Raw genomic sequence first — 20,490 nt, forward strand, 5'->3', positions numbered from 1 at the left:
GGATCTGTTGACACTGCTGGGAGACTGGTGCACCTGCTCCTGAGGGGTGCACGGACTGGGGTTTCCCCAGTGCTCAACTGATACCAAGAGGCACAATGGCCAATCCAGCCTTCCTGTTTCACAGAGGATCTGTAAAAGGCACTGAGGACGGAGGCTCAAAGGCTAACGGCTAACGGAAGGCCATTGTGCCTGCCATGCACGCTCCCACATCAACAGGCCTTGCACAGAAACAATAGGATGGGGAAACCAGTGCCTCGAACTTTCCTCAAGAAGCATTCTCTATGGAAATGCAAGGGTCGGGGGCCTGGGGGCCGGGGGAGAGATTCCAGCCTCAGGCATTCCAGCAACCGGTAACCACAGACTCTTGGCCAGATGAACATAAAGCCCCAAATTTGAAAGTCTATTTACTCCAGTTTCTTTTACACAGATATCTAGCTTTCACCCCAAATTATAAGACATGCGAGGAGACAATGCGGTTTGAGAAGTCGCAGCAAGCAGCAGAAGCAGGCTACAGAGATGCTTGGGTGTGAACTAACTAACACACTGAGAGATCTGAGAGGAAATGCAGGCAAGCAAAAGAGAACAATGCAGGTAGAGGAACCCACATCTAAGACACATAAAACCCGAGAGAGAAATGCAAGACAGAAATGAAGACGGCCTCTATCAACAGCCTAGATGCACGCAGCTGAGGGCAGAGTCTGGCAAACTTCTCTTGATGTCCACAGACATCTCCAAACTTCATTTGCTAAAAGGTAAATGAAGAAAAAGAAGAACAGAATATCCAAGAATTATAGTAAGGTCCCAAAGAATAAATACACATAATGGAAATATGAGAAGGAAAAAGAACGTATGAAAAAATAAATAGTAACAGAATTTTCCAAAATTAAAAATACATGGTAAACCATGGAGCACCAAACCCCACCTGGCAGAGGGAGGCCAGAGGGAAAACGTGAGAGACGCAGGTGGGAAAGAAAGTTCATCAGATCCCTTAAGCACTGCAAGCCAGGGGAACAGTGTTTAAAGTGCTGAAGGAAAAGCAAAAACAACTGGAAATCCTGTAATTCAGCAAAATTGGCTCTTAAAAGGCTGAAAGGGAAATATTCCCAGACAAAGAAAAATTGAGGGACTATGTTACTGACACATCTGCTCTACAAGAAATGCTGATGGTAGCTCTTCAGAAAGCGGGTGGGCACAGGTCAGAGCCTGGATCTATAAAGATGGAGCAGTGGGGACAGGACGCGGTCTATCAGGCAGCGCGTCTCAGAGGAGCAGCAGTGCAGCCAGCCCGCGTCAGGGAGCACAGTGTGGGGACAGAATGGCTGACTACCAATGCCCACAGGCTCTCGGTGCTGTTTGTACTTGGACTCTGATCAGTGAGAGCGTGCCTTGCTAATAAAGGGCAGCCACTAGAAAGGGCTTCTTTGTAAACAATGTTTTACATTTATTTACTTATTTGTGTGTGTGCTGGTGTGTGTGTGGGTGTGTGTTGGTGTGTGTATGTGGGAGCAGTGGTCAGGGATAGCCTGTGGAAATCCCCTTTCACATGAGTTCTAGGGACTGAATTCAGGCTGTCAGTCTTGGGAGCAGGCACCTGTATTTGTGGAGCCAAGTCATTCCCTCCCTCTAAGAACTGAATACAGAAAGAAATGTACATGGGCTACATGCATGGGGGAGGGGAGAGGGAGGGAGGGAGGAAGGGACGGACAGACGGATGGACAGATGGACGGAGAGAAGTGGTTTAAAATGTCGATTCTGGGCTTCTAGCAACACAGTAGCAAAGGAGAGACAAGGCGGAGCATGATGGGACAACCATTTTCCCATTGGGGATTTCCCACTATATTTTATATGGGAAAGTTCAAGAGCATCTATTATGTCCTAACTTTTAATTTTGACGTGCCCCATTTCAACACTGGGAATTGGTATTTTCAATGTCCCTTCAGAGACAGCCATAAAATTACTGACAGTTCCAATGGCAACCCAGAAGCGTTTCCATAATCTATATTTTGCTTCTTGGCAAAGTTACCCGTGTTCAGTTTTTACTTTATCTTGATTGAAGACTTAAAAATACAACATGCCATTTGATGTGAGAGTTTTCTTACAAGAAAAGCCCTATTATATATTTCAGAGCCCTCAAAGATATTAACAGCCCGTCAGGAATTCTGCAGGAACTGGTGGTCAGCCGAAGTCAGGGGAGGGGCGGGGCAGGCTCTGGGCGGCAGCTGGAGGGAGAGAAATGGAAGAGGATGCAGGTCTTCTCTCTCCTAAGCTGGTGCCTCTATGCAGGAAAGCACTTGTTTCAGGAGGATTAACCCCCTCCAACTATATAATCTTTCCAAGTATAGATGCCACGTGACACTAGTATCGTGGTGGGTCATTTAAGTCTACCGACAAAATTATTACACAGTAAAGATAAAGGATTTGGGTAAAGAAAGAAAGATATAAAAATTCAGCTAGATAATGTGTTCCTTTAAAATGCTCTTTACAGTATACTCCAATTAGAAACATCTCAAGGTGGTAGTAAGCCAAATATGTATAAGATATATATGAATGAATAAGAATACGATATAAATATAGATGAAGATCTAATTAATTGGGCCAAAGGCCATTCTATGGTACCATAGATAATGTGTTTCTTTAAAATGCTCTTTACAGTATACTCCAATTAGAAACATCTCAAGGTGGTAGTAAGCCAAATATGTATAAGATATATATGAATGAATAAGAATACGATATAAATATAGATGAAGATCTAATTAATTGGGCCAAAGGTCATTCTATGGTGATATATACAAGCAAGCTGCCTTCATCTCAAAATGTTTTATTTTCCCTGTTCTCCAGAATGCTTGCATACATAGTTTATTTTATGGAGGAATGGGAGGGCTGGAGGGCTTTTAAAGGGCTTTCTTTCTTAAAGATTTATTTATTTTGTGTATATAAGTACACTGTAGCTGTCTTCAGACACACCAGAAGAGAGCATCACATCTCATTACAGATGGTTGTGAGCCACTATGTGGTTGCTAGGAACTGAACTCAGGACCTCTGGAAGAGCATTCAGTGCTCTTAACCACTGGGCCATCTCTCCAGCCATGGGTTTTAAGAAAAGAAAAGAAGAAACAAAGGCAGAAAACAGTCTAGACCTGGCTCTCAGAGAGCTGAGGGAGGGCTGGTCTGCCTATTTGCAAAGCTCTTCTCTTCCTGGCATCTTCCACATCCCCCTAGTTTTCTACTTTCCTCACTCCTGGCTAGGTTAATGCTTCGGCTAACCAACAGGCCAGTAGGGGGCCCCAGAGAACACTGACCGTTGCCCTGAAGTGCGGAGATTCCTGTCCTGCGAGAGCACCCTTTCCTCAGTAGGGTGAGGTGCTCCAGGTCTACTAAAGAGGAAACAACCCTTCTGGCTCATCATTAGCTTAACTCATCATAGGAAGAAAAAGTGAACAGACTGGACAGTCACTTGTCACAGGCTGCTGTCTAATTTGGTTCTGTAAGAAACCACTGTCTGTTCTAAAGAGGAGAACTTGTCTGAGATTAAGCATTCTTGAACCCCACTGAATCCTCCCCCTAAAATAATTTAGTATCTCTCTAAAAACTCTCTGCATTTCTCCTTCTCTCCTTCTTTACGTAGATTGGAGATTACGTTTTCTATGCAGTGTTGAGCACTACGTCCCTCTTTTTGCATGTTGACAATTTTGTGTATCCTTTCTCTTAATTAATTTTGCCAGTTTATCCCAGAGAACATATGTAGCACGAGGAGAAATTGTTTTCAAACCTTACAAGGCGTTTTAAAGGGCTACAACACAATGGTGGCCTATTTGAATGAAGCCAGCCCACAGGTCACCTTCTCAGCTCTGAGGTCAAGAGGCCCTTGGAAAATATCTGGAAAACACTGCTGCCAAAGACTGCTGGCACACACCAGGTCACAGTAAGAAATCAAACTGGTACTGATCTGGGCGCTCCCTCCCTGCTGCCTGGTTTTCACAGTGCTAGCAAGTGCTCAGAGACCACCAGGGAGAGAAGGCATCAGTGGTGCTACCCTAAAGTGAATTCTTTGAGCTATCATAATGAGCATCATTGTAAGACAAGGCTTGTTGGTGCAGCAGTGGTCCCAGGGCGCTCACCTGCTTTTAGACTGGATCTAAGGCCTAGTGCACAGAAGGGGACTCATGCCTGGCCAACTACCTGTACAGGTCATAAGCTCTAGGAAAACAAAACTATTTTGCTAAAAGGGCATACCATCCAATTGCCTTCTCAATACTTACGCTCACCCCCAGATTGGTACAACTCTTGTCCCTCAGCTGAGAAATTTTGTTGTTGTTGAGTTTTGTTTTGTTTTGTTTTGTTTGATGGTGGCTAATACAGGAAGGGAAGGAACACTAGGAAAGTCATTCTAACAGGCTGGTATTTCCCTGACAGCAAAACAAGACAAGGACACACAAACATGTCACACACACACAAACGCAAAGCTATATACAATCAACCCACATCTAACATTATACTAAACAGAGTCATTAATAGCTTTTCCCTCTACATATAGATCTGATAGACTTTTCAGGAAAGTTTCAATATACAAAGTCAACATATGAAAAACAATGGCTTTATATATGCCAATATGTTTTATGAGAAAGAAGTTAAGAAAAACATCCCAATTCACAATAGCTTTAAAAATAAAATAAAATAAAATAAAATAAAATAAAATAAAGGTTGAAGGACCAAGCACCAAAACAAACACTTACATGACTCTGAAGAAACACATTGGAGAGAACACTAGAAGAGAGAAAGCCCTGAGGGAACTAATGTTATAAAAATGGCTACCTTGTCAGAAGTACTACAGATCCAACGTAATTCCATCAAAACTCCACAGACCTTCTCACAGAACTTAGGGTTTCCCCTAAACCCTAAGATTCATACAAAATACAAAAGACAACGAATACCCAAAGCAATGTTAAGCAGAAAGGGCTGCCAAGATTTCACAATACCTGACTTCCAATGATCCTTCAGAGCTGTAGTGACATTCATAGCAGCTCTGGCACTAAGACAGACACACGGACCATTGGGACATATTAGAGGGCCCAGGAGCAAACCTGCACAGGTAGGCACAACTAATTTTTGACAAAGGTGTCAAAAGATATAGACTGAACTAAAGCCTTCCTACTTAGCAAATGCTGCTGGCAAAACTGCAGCCCCACCTGCAGAAAAATGAAACTGAATCCTTATTTCTTACTCAGTATAAAATCAATTCAAAGTAAATCAAAGAACTTCATAAAACCTGAAATATTGGCATGGCAAAAATAAAATATAGTGAAATATACATTCTTAAAACTGTAAAATTAAACATAAAAAAATCAAACCGCTAATCAATAAATGGGCCAATGAACTAAATAGTTCTCAATAAGACAAAGCAACAGCCTACAGAATTTTGAATGGCCAAGAAGCATTTAAAGAAATGCTCAAAGTCCTTAGTCATCAGGGAACGCAAATCAAAACAATTCTGAGATTCCATCTTACACCTGTTGGAATGGCTAAGATCAAAAGCTCAAGTGATAGTAATTGCTGTCAAGGATACTGAGCAAGAGGAATAATCCTCCATTGCTGGTGGGAGCACAAACTTGTACACCACCGTGGAAATCATTTGGTGGTCTCTCTAAAAACCGGGAATAGTTCTACCCCAAGACGTAGCTATACTACTCCTGAACATATATTTATAGGATGCTCCAACATCCCACAAAGACACTTACTCACTTATGTTCATAGCAACTTTATTTATAATATGCAGAAACTGGAAACAACCTAGATGCCCCTCAGCTGAAGAATGGATAAAGAAAATGTGGTCCATCTACACAATGGATTACTATTCAGCTATTACAAACAAAGACATCATGAATTTTGCAAGCAAATAGATGGAACTTGAGAATATCATCCTGAGTGAGGTAACCTAGACCCAAAGAGGACATGTATAGTGTATACTCACTTATAAGTGGATATCAGCCATAAAATACAAATATCTACAGACCCAAAGAAGCTAAATAAGAAAGAAGGCCCAAGAGAGGAAGCTTGAATCTCTTAGAAGGGGGAATAGAATAGTCCTAGGAGGCAGACAGAGGGAGGGAGGCGGAGGGGAAGAGGAGGTTTCAGGATCAAGTGTGGGGAGGGACATGAGAAAGAATGGAAATCTGCAGCTGACGGGTGGGGAGGTGGTTTGCATCACCAGGATGTGACGGAGACCTGGGATAAGGAAGGCCCCCATGAATCTGTGACTCACAGTAGTGGGGATATGGACCCTCAAAGGGCCACCTCCTGTAGCCAGGCAGGAATCCCAGTGGAACAATAGGTACTCCAACCCACCCACAAAACTTTAAACAAATTTTGTAGACAAAATTTATCTTTACAAAAAATGTAGGGACAAGAGATGGAGCAAAGACTGAGGAACAGCCAATCAATAACTGGCCCAACTTAAGACCCATCGCATGGGCAACCACCAATCCCTGAAGCCATTAATGATACTCTGTTATGCTTGCAGACAGGAGTCTAGCATGGCTGTCCTCTGAGAGGCTCCAGCCAGCAGCTGACTCAGGAGGACCTACAGAGTCAACTAACCTGGGCCCATGGAGGCTCACGGAGACTGAACCACCAACTAAAGTGCATACATGGGCTGGACCCAGACTCCCTGCATGTATGTAGCAGATGTGCAGCTTGGTCTTCATGTGAGTGCCCTAACAGTTGGAGTGGGGCTGTCTCTGACTCTCTTCCCTGCCCCTGGATCCCCTTCTCCTACAGGAGAGGATGTGCCTAGTCCTGCTGGGACCAGATGTCCCAGGGTGGGGTGGTACTCAGGAAAGAGGGGAGGGGTCGCTAGTGTGTATTGTAGCACCTTCACAACAGCTATGTGGTGGAACCAATCCGTGCCTGTCAAGGGAGGACTGGATGAGGAAGGATGCTTTATACACACACTGGTATTTTCTCAGTAAAAAGAAAAACAGCTCACGGCGTTTGCTGGGAAGTGAATGCAACTGGAGAGCGTCACATGAAGCAAAGGAAGTCTTGGAAAGACAAGTGTGGCATGTGGTGTTCTCTTACTCCTGGTTCTAGACTTAGGTAGCCGCATAAAACCATGTACCTTCAGAGGACAGGAAAGTAGAAACAAAACTGTCCTAGGGCCAGAGGAGCTAATGAAAGGCGGAGGTGAGGGACAAGGGGTGTGCTCACCGTGATTTAGGCATGCATAAAATGCCCGATGTAACCCAGCACACAACCAAAGAGAGCGACTTAGAGGATCTTATGCATCATTATACTCAACGCCAGGTCCTTCCTCATAGTCACAATTAAACTTCAGGACCTCCAGGTGGACCTGATTCGGGTCACACATCCCTTGCTAACTCCATCATCTCCTGGAGTCTGCTTCTGTGTGGCTTCGTTAGTTTTAGATCGGCACCTGAAAATTACATTTGGATTTACCTTTCTCCACTACCAGAATGCTAATGTAACCTAAACATATCAAGTGAGTTAATAAAAATTGGCAGATGAGCTAGAAACTAGATGCTTACCCCATTTACACAGGACTAGGCCAGGGGAACCTAGGATAGGGAGGGTCCTTCCTGAAGGGAACAGTCTGCACATAGGGCTTCGTTATTTACACCAATGGGAACTCATCAGATATGCTTATGTTTGAATAGAAAGAAAAGTACTACCTCACACCTGCTTTCAGAGCATGGATGATTTATTGTTTAATAATCACTCTTTCTTTCATTAAAAATGAAAAGAGCTAATCTACCATTTGGATATCAAGAGCCAGTATCTTAACTCTAGTTTCTTTCCATCTTTCCATGAGTGTATTATGAAAGCCAAGTTTATTAACATACCTTGGATCCAGAAGACTCCTCAAAAATTTGAAAAGTAAAAGCTGGTTCTGAATAGAAAAATAAAAAGCACAATTAAATATTGAATTTCAAAAATTGTGCAATGCTAAAGAACTCTTCTAGACTGGCCCTTCAAACTGCAGGTGCTTGTGTTTCCATGAGGCCCTCTGTACACACTGTGGTGCTGCAGACTCTCAACAGTTCCATTCCCTTCACTTCTGAGTGCAGAAGAATACACACACCCTGTTACTTCAAAAGAAGGCCCTTCCCAAGAAAGTTGGCCCCAGTACAAGTGTTACTCAAGTGGCCAGTGCTTAGCTATGTGTGGTTGGCAGGGGCCCTGGACTGCAGAGGGAGTCTCAGGCTGACTCAACTGTCCTCTGCCTCTCACAAGGGCCTGCAGCAAGACAGTTAATGGTGGGGAGAGTTGGGTCATACTTAAGGTACAAATTAACAACTACTTCCAAAAAGTTAACTCTATCTCTGCAATAGAATCAACTACAACTGCAAAGTGTTAGCTGTCAGCACAAAGTCTGGATTCTATATCCAGCATTCATTTGCAATATGACCATGTAATTCCTAGTGTTCAGTTTCCTTATGTGGAAAGAAAACAACTCCACCCACTGCACTGAACCCTGGCTGTATCTTCTCTGCCCTTGTCAAGAGCAATGATAATTAAATGAGATAAAGCTTCTTACAGCTCATGAATATAGTTGCTAAGTTCTTAGAAGCCTAAGCAAAAATGAGCATTTTTCTATATATTCAAATTTCTTCTCTATCAAGTAGGGGACATTCCAAGTGAGAAGAATAGTATAGTTTGAATATGATTTTTGAATCTATTTATGGCTAGGGATATAGCACAGAGATGGAATCCTTGCCTAACATGCACAAGATCTGAGGCTTGATCTCACACTGAAAAGGGACAGGAACACACACACACACACACAAATTGCATTAAAAATAAAGGAAGTGTATATGATCACTTCAGGGATTTACACACCCACTGAAGCTTAGCAAAAATATGTTTTTGAAAGAACTGTGTAGAACTCAACAAATCAAATACTCACTTTCTTTTAAAAATCCATTACACCCAGAGGTTTTTTTTTAAGATTTACTTATTATATCTAAGTATACTGTAGCTGTCTTCAGATACTTCAGAAGAAGGTGTCAGATCTCATTATGGATGGTTGTAAACCACCATGTGGTTGCTGGGATTCAAACTCGGGACCTTCGGAAGAGCAGTCAGTGCTCTTGACCTCTGAGCCATCTCTCCAGTCCCATACACCCAGATTTTATTTGACTATTCAATGATATTCATTCAACAGGCTTCTCTGACTCTTACTATGGGAGTAGGTAGAAGTAGTTGTTAATTGTCAAACTTACATTTTTAAAGACAATCCCAGAAGTACCAGAACAAGCAGGATTTAGTAGAAGTGATTTTTAAAGAGAAGAGGGGTTCTGGGTTTGACATGGTGTGAGCAGAAGCATTTTTGCCACCCTGACATCTTGGCCCTTCCCTGGGCCCCAGCATCCTTCCAGCCCAGAGCCTGGCCCTTGGTCCTCCATGACATCCATCATCATTTTAACCCAATTCTACTGCAACTGCCATCTGCCTGGTCTGTCTTTGTCCTCGTGAGCAGAGATCACACCCAAGTTTTCCTCATTTCCATTTTTGTTTTTGTATGCTATCCTCTGCATTTGATGTTTCTGGTCCCATGGCATAAACACTGAATGAATTAATGGATGGCCATAAATTCAATTCATCTATCAATTCTCTGAGCTAGTTAGTAGACCTAATATTGGAGAACCCAGGACCAATTAAAACTTCCCCACCTCACTGAGCTTCTTTCTACCTATGCAGGATCTTTTGGAGCCCACACCGTCCACGGCTGCAGACTTACCTGGTTACCACCTTTTTTGCCCTTTTATCTTTCAAGTGGCTCCATTTGCGTTCTTTGCCAGAGTAAGTTTTCCATAAAAGAGATTTAATGATAACATCTTTTGCTTAAAACGCTGGTAATTCTCCAACACAGAGAAATATAGATGGGATAAAATCAGCTCAAGCCCCGCGTATGTTTTCTGGGCTCTCTCGTCTTAAGGCACGTCTTCTAAAGCACTGCTTCTCACTGCACCAACGCTGCCTCCTTCCCAACCTCATCCACGACCTCATGTTTCCCACAGACCTGCCCATGCTGAACACAGAGCCTCTACGTCTTCCCGTACCAGAGCCTTCCCAGTTCTCCCTGCAAATCTGACACCTGTCCTGGTTCTGGCAGCTCTGGGAGCTGCTCTCTCACGGCTCGCCACCTGTCACTCTTCTCTCGTTCCCATGGTCCTTTTACAAAAGGGCAGTTCAGCTCCGTAGTATTACACTACAGTGCCCTAACTGTGCTCCTTGGAGCCTAGCCCTAAGCTTTCTGGTACAAAGTGGGGCCTTATGGGTTTAAATAAGTGAAGTCCCACATCACTCCCGGCTTCTCTTTTTGCCCTCTGGTGGTCATCCCTACCACTGCTGTTGGACTTGAGGGCTGGGGGTTGTACTTCACGCCCTTCATGCTGCCTGACTGCCTAGCTCTCTGCTCTGGCCATCAAGGAAATAAGCACACCCACCACTGGCACTGCGGTGACAAACTATGAGGAGCAGTGCCTCATATCCCACTTCTCCCAGAGCGTCTCAGCATTCACCGTTCGTGCAGCCACATCTAGAGAAGCTGTTCCTGGGAAAAAGCTAAAACATAACTCATTTAAAGGTGACAAAGTTCTGTTTAAGTAAGATGAGCTGTCAGCAGAATAGGGTCGTGGGTCCTATGGCCAAAGAAAACAGAAGGCTCTTCTATGGCTTGTGGTGTCTAGAGCAGCGTAGGTTAGAGTCTCAGAGACGCTCCCTTAATATCAGGATGTTATCCAACAATACACTCCCACATCTCAATACTCAGAGATCAATGCACAGCTGCTCCCATCCACATCCCCTCACAGCACAGGAACAGAATATACACACACAACATAAACATACCACACAAATACAGCACATAAACCACATACACAGCGGGCTCATACATCTAACAAGCACTTGTGCACACACAAACATACATATACACACTCATACAAACACACACACACCCCACCACCACCACCACCACCACCCTACTTTTAATTGGCAACTCTGAATTTAGGTGATGCATATAACCAGAAGTCCTCAGATACAGGTGTTCCTCCCACCACACGCTCACAACCCTTACCTGAAGCTGTCCAATGACTACTTCGATCTGTCCAGAAAAGTGAGTAGCAACCAGCTCTGCAGCCTTACAGGGTTTCAGGGACACAAGTTCCTGTAGTCAGCAGGAAAGATAGCCGTTTTCACAGGGTACACGTAATGGGCTACCCAGGGATATGAGGCTTAATTCTGTCATGAGCTTCCACAGTACTTTAAGATCCCCACTTTCGGCTTTAATTTAAGGCTACCATTACTAATTAGTAAAGTTAGAATGGTCCCAAACTACAAATCAGAATTGAGGTTTTAGGGTTGTTGTTTTTTTTGTTTTGTTTTTTTTGTTTTTTTGTTTTTTGTTTTTTTTACCTCTCTAGAATTTCTGTAAGCTTTATGGAATTCTGGACTCTGACCACAAGAGCTATGGATGGACAAAGGTCTCTGTTCATTTCCTATTTCTGAACTCCTGCCCTGCCTTCCTTCAGTGCTGTGTGAGACAAATAAGCCCTCTCCTCTCAAGCTGCTTTGGTTGTGGTGTTTAGTACGGAAGTAGGAAGTAGCTAGAACTGTGCCTTTCAATGTCTGCCTTTCTCTGTGGGAACACTCTGCCCGAACATATCCACAAAACAGAGACAAAAGCAAACACCAAGTCTGACACAGCACAGTATACCGATCCCATAGCAGTGGGTTCCAGCGAGACTGCGAGAGATGAGATAACAAAGCATTCAAAGACTGGCCATGAGAAGAGTCAGTGAACCAGCACCATCTGTTGAAGAGGCTGTCTTTTCCCCACTGGATGGTTTTAGCTCCTTTGTCAAAGATCAAGTGACCATAGGTGTGTGGGTTCATTTCTGGGTCTTCAATCCTATTCCATTGATCCGCCTGTCTGTCACTGTACCAATACCATGCAGTTTTTAACACTATTGCTCTGTAGTACTGCTTGAGGTCTGATATACCTATTCCCCCAGAAGTTCATTTACTGTTGAGAATAGTTTTAGCTATCCTGGGTTTTTTTGTTATTCAAGATGAATTTGAGAATTGCTCTTTCTAACTCTATAAAGAACTGAGTTGGGATTTGATGGGGATTGCATTGAATCTGTAGATTGCTTTTGGCAAGATGGCCATTTTAACTATATTAATCCTGCCAATCCATGAGCATGGAAGATTTTTCCATTTTCTGAGGTCTTCTTCAATTTCCTTCTTCAGAGACCTGAAGTTCTTGTCATATAGATCTTTCACTTGTTTGGTTAGAGTCACACCAAGATACTTTATATTGTTTGTGACTATTGTGAAGGGTGTCATTTCCCTAACTTCTTTCTCAGCCTGCTTATCCTTTGAGAATAGAAAGGGTACATGCAGAGGAATACTAATCAATCCATTCTTATCTCCTTATATTAAGCTCAACTCTAAGTGGATCAAGGACCTTCACAGTGCAGAGAACTGGACAAGTCTTTCCTCCTCCTAAGCAGCCTCTCATCAGTGCCTTCCTTAGCCCAGTCAGAGGTAACTACAGCAGAGGCTGGTGCTAGAGTGTGGCTTGCTGCACTGACAAACCTCACACTTTGTGGGAGGAAGGTGAACAGTTTTGGAACTCTGGGCTGGAAAAGCCATCAAGGGCTCAGCTGGATGGGCTCTGAGGGAGCTGGGAGACAGGGTGCTGAAAGCAACGTGGGCTGGGGGATGGAGGCTTGGAGCGTGAGGCTGCAGAGGGACTGGATGCTTTCAGTGAAATTTTGGACTTTCACACTGCTGGGATTGTGTTTTATACACTGTGGTATTAATATTAACATGAGATCTTGAGAACAAGCCAAATAAGGAAAGTTATTGTTTAACCATGATGTGTTTGTATGTCGAGCTGACAAGGCTCAGGTGAAGCTCATGACAGCTCATCCTGGTTGTCAACTTGAGATGCCTAGGAAGTGGGGAACTCAACCAAGAACTGCCTGTCAGATTGCTCCTTGGGCATGTCTATGAGGCATTTTCTTAACTGCTAATTGGTACAGGACGGACCAATACACTGTGATTGGTGTCATCCCTGGGGAAGTGGGTCTGCATTCTACAAAAAATAAAAATAAAAAAAAAGTGGAGGAGGAGGAAGATCAGTACGCAGTGTAGCAGTGTTTCTCCGCAGGTTCTGTCTTGCTTCAAGCTCCTGCCTTAGCCTCCCCAGTGATGCACTAAAGCCTGCAAGTCAAACGAACCCTTTCCTTCTCCAAGTTGTCTTTGGTCAGTGTTCTATCACAGCAACAGAGACCTAACTAGAACAAAGGACAGAGAAATAACATTTTCACGATAGACATAAACCAAATTCATGAGCATCAGGTCACTCTACAGAAGACGCCTGAAGGAACCCTTTACATGGAAGAGGAAAAGAAACACAGCACTGAAGCCCTTGGGGGAGTGAGCTGCACTAGAACAGTGGACAAGCAAAGTGAGGAGGAGAGCCCCACACTGCAGAAACGACAAAGCGAGGAAGAATTCATGCAGGCCTTCCAATAATTACTAAGTATTAATGGCCTCAATTCTCCAAGGAACAAACCTAGACTAGCATATTAGATTAAAAACAGGATCCATCAATTTCTATTTCTTGTATTCTGTCTGATGGATCACAAGGGACTAAGACAAGAACTCAATGCCACGGTGAACTATAGGAAAATTGGAAAGGAAGCAAAGGCCCATGGAGATGGAACAGCACACCGGTGGACGCGCCTGGCTTGCAGGTCAGCAGCAGGGTCCAGGCTCCAGCTCCGGGGGCTTTCTCAGCGCCCCTCCCCCCACCCCGCCCGCCTGAGTACTGCAGGTGTGTGATGCCTGACAATCTCTTCTCTAGGACACTCAGTTCTCACTAAGTCCAACAGAGATCCACTCTAAGAATCTTTTAGGGGTACATGGATCTCTGAAACCATACATAAATTTCCATATTATACATGTTACTGTATTAAGAGGCATGAGTTAATGGTATTAATTAATGACAACTTGCATTAGATTGCCAAAAAAAAAAAAAAAAGGTTCAGATGACTCCCCAAGATTCTAAATTTATACTGAGTATAATCTCATTGTATTATTGTTTATTGTACTACTGAAGACACGGAAGTTATTCAACAAAAATTCCATATATATTTTAATGGTTTATTCTTACTTCTGCATCTGTGAGTGGATGCCATATGTGTGCATGGATGGCAAAGGCTTAGTCCCCTGGAGCTGCAATTACACAGGTGTGAGCAGCCAGCAGTGCTGGAGCCAAACCAGGGTCCTCTTGGAGAGCAGCAGCGTCTTAGCCAGTGAGCCATCTCTCCAGCACTGAAAAGCTCTGTAACTTTACCTGCGTGGCTTTAAAGCCTAAGGTTAAAAAAAAAAAAGTACAGCTGTGCGGGAGGCACAGTCAGCCACGAGGAACGACTGTACGGCGGAAGCTTCCTCCTTTCCATTTCCACAGGGAGTCCCTCTGCTCACTGACCTAGTAAGCACATTCCATACTCAGCAAATAGACATGACCTCATTCAGACTTCTGGACTCCATGTGCACCCGGAACACTGCATGATGCAGAGGAGTTCACATGAAGAAGAGCCAAGATATACTATGGAGACTCAAAGAGAATGTGGAAAAAGAAAAGAAATCACTGGAAGGTCTCCCTGGGTTTTCCCCCAGAGACACATTGGTGGTGTCAGCAGGAATCTGGTTTGATTTAGTAATCTACACCATGTTCTCAACCTCACATGTGATGGTGTGACCATCTCTGAGACCATACATCCCCAGGGACCGAGGACCAGCCTTCCACCAGATGTTTCCCCTGAGGGGCCGTTCAGACACATGGCCTTTCTAAATATAAAAATATTTTCTCCCTCCAGGAAACAGTGCAATGATGTCCTTGCTTTAAGAGGAGTTGGGGAGCTGGAGGAGGGGCTACAAGACAACTCTTATTTTACTCTTGGTCTGTGGAGGTAGGACAAGAGGCTCTGGCCCTTATAAGCTGTCTTTACCTTGGGATAACAGACTATTCTAACCAGCAGACCATAACTGTTCTAACATAGCATAACCATATGCTATGTTATAACTAACTATGTTAGTTATAACTATATGTTATGTTATAACTATAACTATGGTCATAACTAACCAGCAGAACAGATTATTCTAACCATAGCTATGAGATCAATAAGGCCTTGAATGAATTTAAAAAAGGAATAAAGTAGCTGAACCAATTCTGAACAGCTACAGAGAAGGGCATCCTACGCCTAGTCAGAGAGAGGATGGTGTTAGCCAGAGCAAAAGATGCAGCAAAATGGTAGACTCCAGATGTTAGGGCGTCCTCTTCCTCAGGGGCCAAACACGCCAGCCTTTGTAAGTACATTTTTCTCTTTTTAAGAGAGATGTGTGTGTGTGTGTGTGTGTACGCACACACACGCATCAGTGCAGGTGGATGGGTATTCAGAAGTCACATCAAATAACCAGCCGTTTATCACCTGAGCTACCCCAGCTTGGCATTTGTTTTAACAGAGCTTAATGTTCTCTCTTAATATTATCTTGCTGAATTCACGAGAGTTGAGGGAAATTCCTGTAACATCTGCTGCTGCATACTTAGCAAAGGTTAACCTGGAGAATAGCCATTCAAATGGTAATGGTTTAAAGGTTTGATAGGGCCTTTCTGGCACCATTGGCACCAGGGAACCAGGAGACTCCACAGCCCCCTGTGCACAACCCGCCAGGAGAGAGAGATCTCTCAGCAGTGCTTTCACTTCTGAGCTCAGAGTAGTAAGGACACAGGCTTTCAGGCCCACAGGAGGAACAAACTCCAGCCAGAGACAACAATACCAACTAGCACCAGAGATAACCAGATGGCAAAAGGCAAGCACAAGAACCCTACCAACAGAAACCAAGGCCACATGGCAACATCAGAACCCAGTTCTCCCACCACAGCAAGTCCTGGATACCCCAATACACGAGAAAAGCAAGAGTTGGATTTAAAATCGTATCTCATGATGCTGATAGAGGGCTTCAAGAAAGACTTAAATAGCTCCCTTAAAGAAATACAAGGGAACATTGGCCAACAGGTCAAAGCCCTTAAAGTGGAAACACAAAAATCCCTTAAAGAAATACAGGATATCATGGGTCAACAGGCAGAAGCCCTTAAAGAAGAAACACAAAAATCCTTTAAAGAATTATAGGAAAGCACAAACAATCAAGTGAAGGAACTGAACAAAACCATCCAGGATCTAAAAGTGGAAGTAGAAACAATAAAGAAATCACAAAGTGAGACATCTCTGGAGATAGAAAACCTTGGAAAGAATTCAGGAGTCATAGATGCAAGCATCAACAACAGATAGAAGAAAGAACCTCAGGTGCTGAAGATACCACAGAAAACAGTGACTCAACAGTCAAAGAAAATGCAAAATGCATAAAGCTGGTAACCCAAAACATCCAGGAACTTAGGACACAATGAGAAGACCAAACCTAAGGATTATAGGTATAGACCAGAGCAAGGATTTACATCTTAAAGGGCCAGTGAATATCTTCAACAAAATTATAGAAGAAAACTTCCCTAACCCAGAGAAAGAAATGCCCACAAACGTACAAGAAGCCTACAAAACTCCAAACAGACTGGACCAGAACAGAAACTCCTCCCAGCACATAATAATCAAAACACCAAATTCACTAAACAAAGAAAGAATATTAAAAGCAGTAAGGGAAAAGGGGCAAGTAACTTATAAAGGCAGACCTGTCAGAATCACACTAGACTTCTCACCAGAGACGATGAAAGCTAGAAGATCCTGGGCAGAGCTCATACAGACCCTAAGAGAACACAAATGCCAGCCCAGGTTACTATACCCAGCAAAACTCTCAATCATCATAGATGGAGAAACCAAGATATTCCATGATAAAACCAAATTTACCAATATCTGTTCACAAATCCAGCCCTACAAAGGATAATAGATAGAAAATGCCAACACAAGGAGGGAAACTATACCATAAAAAAAGCAAGAAAGTAATCTTCTTCCAACAAACCCAAAAGAAGATACCTATACAAACATAAATAACATCAAAAACAACAGGAATCACTATTCCTCAATATCTCTTAACAATGGACTCAACTCCCCAATAAAGAGACATAGACTAACAGAAATATTTCTCATGTAAATCTTCAATTTTATCAGAAAATGTTTGCAATTCCCCTTTTAATTAATTTAGTAATGTTTTTGTGTTTACCATTTTATCTGCATTATTTTTCATGATAATCTTCAATTTTAATGTCTTTCTATATATTTCCTCTATTTTATCAGAAATGTTTTCAAAGTAAATCTTTTTTACCATAAATGCTTTTAATTCCACCTTCAATTAATTTAGAAAGAAATTTCAATTAATTTAAAATATCTACCAATTTATATGTAAATTTTTCCATGAAATAGCCCATTTTAATGTGTTTTTCTATATATTTCTTGAATTTTACCAGGAATATTTTCCATGTAAATCTTCAGTTTTATTTGAAAATGCTTATAATTCTACCTTCAATCAACTTAGAATTATCTTTATGCCTATCATTGTATAATTTCCATTATAATCTTTAATTTTAACACGTTTTTATTTTTCTTTCTTCAATTTTACCAGAAATATTTTCCATGTAAATCTTCAAGTTTATCAGAAAATGTTTATAATTCCACTTTCAATCAACTTAGGAATACTTTTATGCGTACTATTAATTACATTTCTATAAAATTTTCCATGATAATCTTCAATTCTAACATGTTTAAAATTTTTAACACCTAAAATTTTTCTACAATTTTATCAGAAATATTTTCCATACACACATTTTCTGAGCAGGAAGGAGGACTGGCTAGGAAAATCACAAAGGCGTCAGCTGGGGAAGCTCAGGCTTTCCTCTCAGAGAGGCTGAGTCACCCCTGTGGTGCGTGCAGGAAGAGTCTATGGTGAACAGGAAGATAGGAATGAGGCAGAGAAGCCTCGATAGGGACCAGGAGTAAACATATGGCGTGGGGTAGAGACTTGGCCACCACTTTGTTTGGTCCCTTGTACCAAAGTTCCTTCATCCCAGCAACTCCTCCCTGTGTCTGGACCAATGGATAGAAGCCCTCTCCTCAAAAGTTACCAGGTATATTAATTACTACTTCATTGCTGTAATAAAATACTTGAGAAAAGATGAAAAAAGAAATATTTTCCATGTAAATCTTCAATTCTATCATAAAATGTTTCTATTTCATATTTCAATTAATTTAGCAATGTTTTACATGGCTACCACTTTACTCTTTAATTTTCCATGAAAATGTTAACTTTAAAATATTTTTCTATGTATCTCTTCTATTTTATCTGAAATCTTTTCTATGTAAATCTTTAATTTTATCATAAAGTGTTTTTACTTCCCTTTTTAATAAAAAATAAAAAACAAAAAATATAAAAATAAAGGACTGATGAGCCCAGTTGCCACTGAGGTGGGGAATGTGTCCGTCAGTCGCAGCTCTGGCAGGGCCGTAGAGAGAGTGTTGATTCACCAGTCACTAGTAAATCTTCTTCCTGCAGCAGGCAGAGCTCACCCACAGCTGACAGCAGTGCTGAGAACAAGCAGTACAGGCACAGGCACGCCGGGTCCTACACCGGGTGCTAGACCAACCACCCCTCCATGGCTCAGGAACCCAGAGGATGCACTCATGCAGTCCCTGCAGCTGAGGCTATCTGTACAACACTGAGCCCTCCTTCATTTCATGCTGGGAGGAGGGGCCCATGAGGCTCCACCCCCTAGAGATGATGGGCCGCTGTGGTGGTGGGGGAGGGGTGTTAGTGTCTGCAGTGGTACAGTTATTGCTCCAGTAAATAACCTCCAGCCCACACCTGGACACACAGGAAGAAGACATGAAAGGAGGAGGAAGAGCTTGAGAGGAAGGGTTCTAGTAAGAGAAGGAGGACAATGGGAGGAGAAAGAGACACAAAATGACTAAAATTCATTATACAGACATGCAACTGTCCAAAATTATTTCTAAGGACATGGAATCTGTACCTCCATATGGTCCATTGCTTTCTGCCACACAGACTGCTTCTCCTCAGGACTATGGCCAGGAATAGATAAGATGTTGTGGATATAATTGAAGACTTCTTCCTGTGGAGCACAAGACAAGTCATCCCTTCACCCAAGCAGAATTCAGTGATGGCTGCTATGTGTTCCAGTCTCCATAAACATCATCTATTAGGAGATGAAAATCCACTTGGATTTGGAGATAGTTCATGGAAACTGGCATTAGAGGAAAAGTAAGTCCTTACAGCACAGGTAGACTCTTAGAAGTCTATTCCACTTAGACTTGATCTCAGTCTGCTAACCCTGGGCCCACATTCCCAATTCCATCCCAGTCCCTTCTGCCCCTGTCAGCCGTGCTCCCCCGCTCTGCACTGACTCTCACCCCATCCGTGCGAGCTCCATTCAGCTCCCTGAGGATTCGGGACTCATATCCACTCCTCCCCATGCACCCCTCTCTATCTTAGAGTTCATCTTTGAGCGGCTTCTCTAATGCCAAAGGCCAGTTTCACCCCAGTCTCTGAGTCTCTAACTCAGTCCCTTGTTACCCCCCAGAACCATACCCAGCCAGCCCTCTTGCCTACATCTGGTTCCTACCAGTGTCTATCACTGGGTTATACACTCAAACTTCAGGAAGTTCAATTTAATTAGCAATATAGACTCTTACTTATAGCTAAGTGAACACAGCTGGGGAAAGGCGGGGTAGAAAAGGGGGTGAAGCAGGCTTTAAGCTGACCTCTCTCAATGGGTCGTGCAGGTAGCAGTCAATGATCTTGTCATACTGGTGTTCTCGCTCATACATAAATTCACAGATTTGATAGCTGTAATGTGAGAGGACAAACTTCAGCTGTCAAACAGGCCCGTGGCAATGCACTTCTACAACTTGGAACTTAATTTAAACATGTGAAAAGGGGAAAGTGCTGTCTCCAGTGATAAACACAGGTCTAAGGATTCTAATCCATGCTGCCTCAGTCCTGGAATCTCACATCAGGAACACAGTAAGGCAAATGTCTAAACACTACAAACCCTCCAGAATCTGGTTGCAGGCATTTTAGGTAAAATAGTTGACCTGTGTTACCTATCTGTGAGAGAGGAGAGCCTGCCTCTCTCCCACTGACTGAAGATGCTGCTGAAAGTTATGCTTACAAAAGTCTTAAAGAGACAACTACGAAATAGCTGGTGCTAGGTATCAGTAGTTTGCAAAAATCTATATATTAAGTTTCTTTGTTGAAAACTAAATACATCAAACAAGGTGAATAAGTGTTGGCACATTGTACCTTCTGCACAATGCTAACTGTTATGTCATTCCTACTGAGCATAAGTGTCACACTCTAACAAACACCACACACATTAAATTAGAGCTGGGCATGTCTATGGGTCCAGCACTGGGTTGGCAGAGACAGCAATATGACAAA

At 42.8% G+C, this 20,490-nt stretch overlaps 1 protein-coding gene across 1 annotated transcript in view; it reads right to left on the minus strand.

Moving 5' to 3' along the window:
• The window catches only part of Vps8 (VPS8 subunit of CORVET complex), a 197,273-nt gene that overhangs the window by 73,701 nt on the left and 103,082 nt on the right, over positions 1-20,490 (minus strand). Inside the window, 4 exon segments of the mRNA XM_052157994.1 lie at positions 7,857-7,903; positions 11,093-11,182; positions 19,064-19,162; positions 19,812-19,896. Coding sequence (XP_052013954.1) covers positions 7,857-7,903; positions 11,093-11,182; positions 19,064-19,162; positions 19,812-19,896 — 321 coding nt within the window.

This window comes from Apodemus sylvaticus, chromosome 15 (genome assembly GCF_947179515.1).
Source record: "Apodemus sylvaticus chromosome 15, mApoSyl1.1, whole genome shotgun sequence".
Taxonomy (NCBI): domain Eukaryota; kingdom Metazoa; phylum Chordata; class Mammalia; order Rodentia; family Muridae; genus Apodemus; species Apodemus sylvaticus.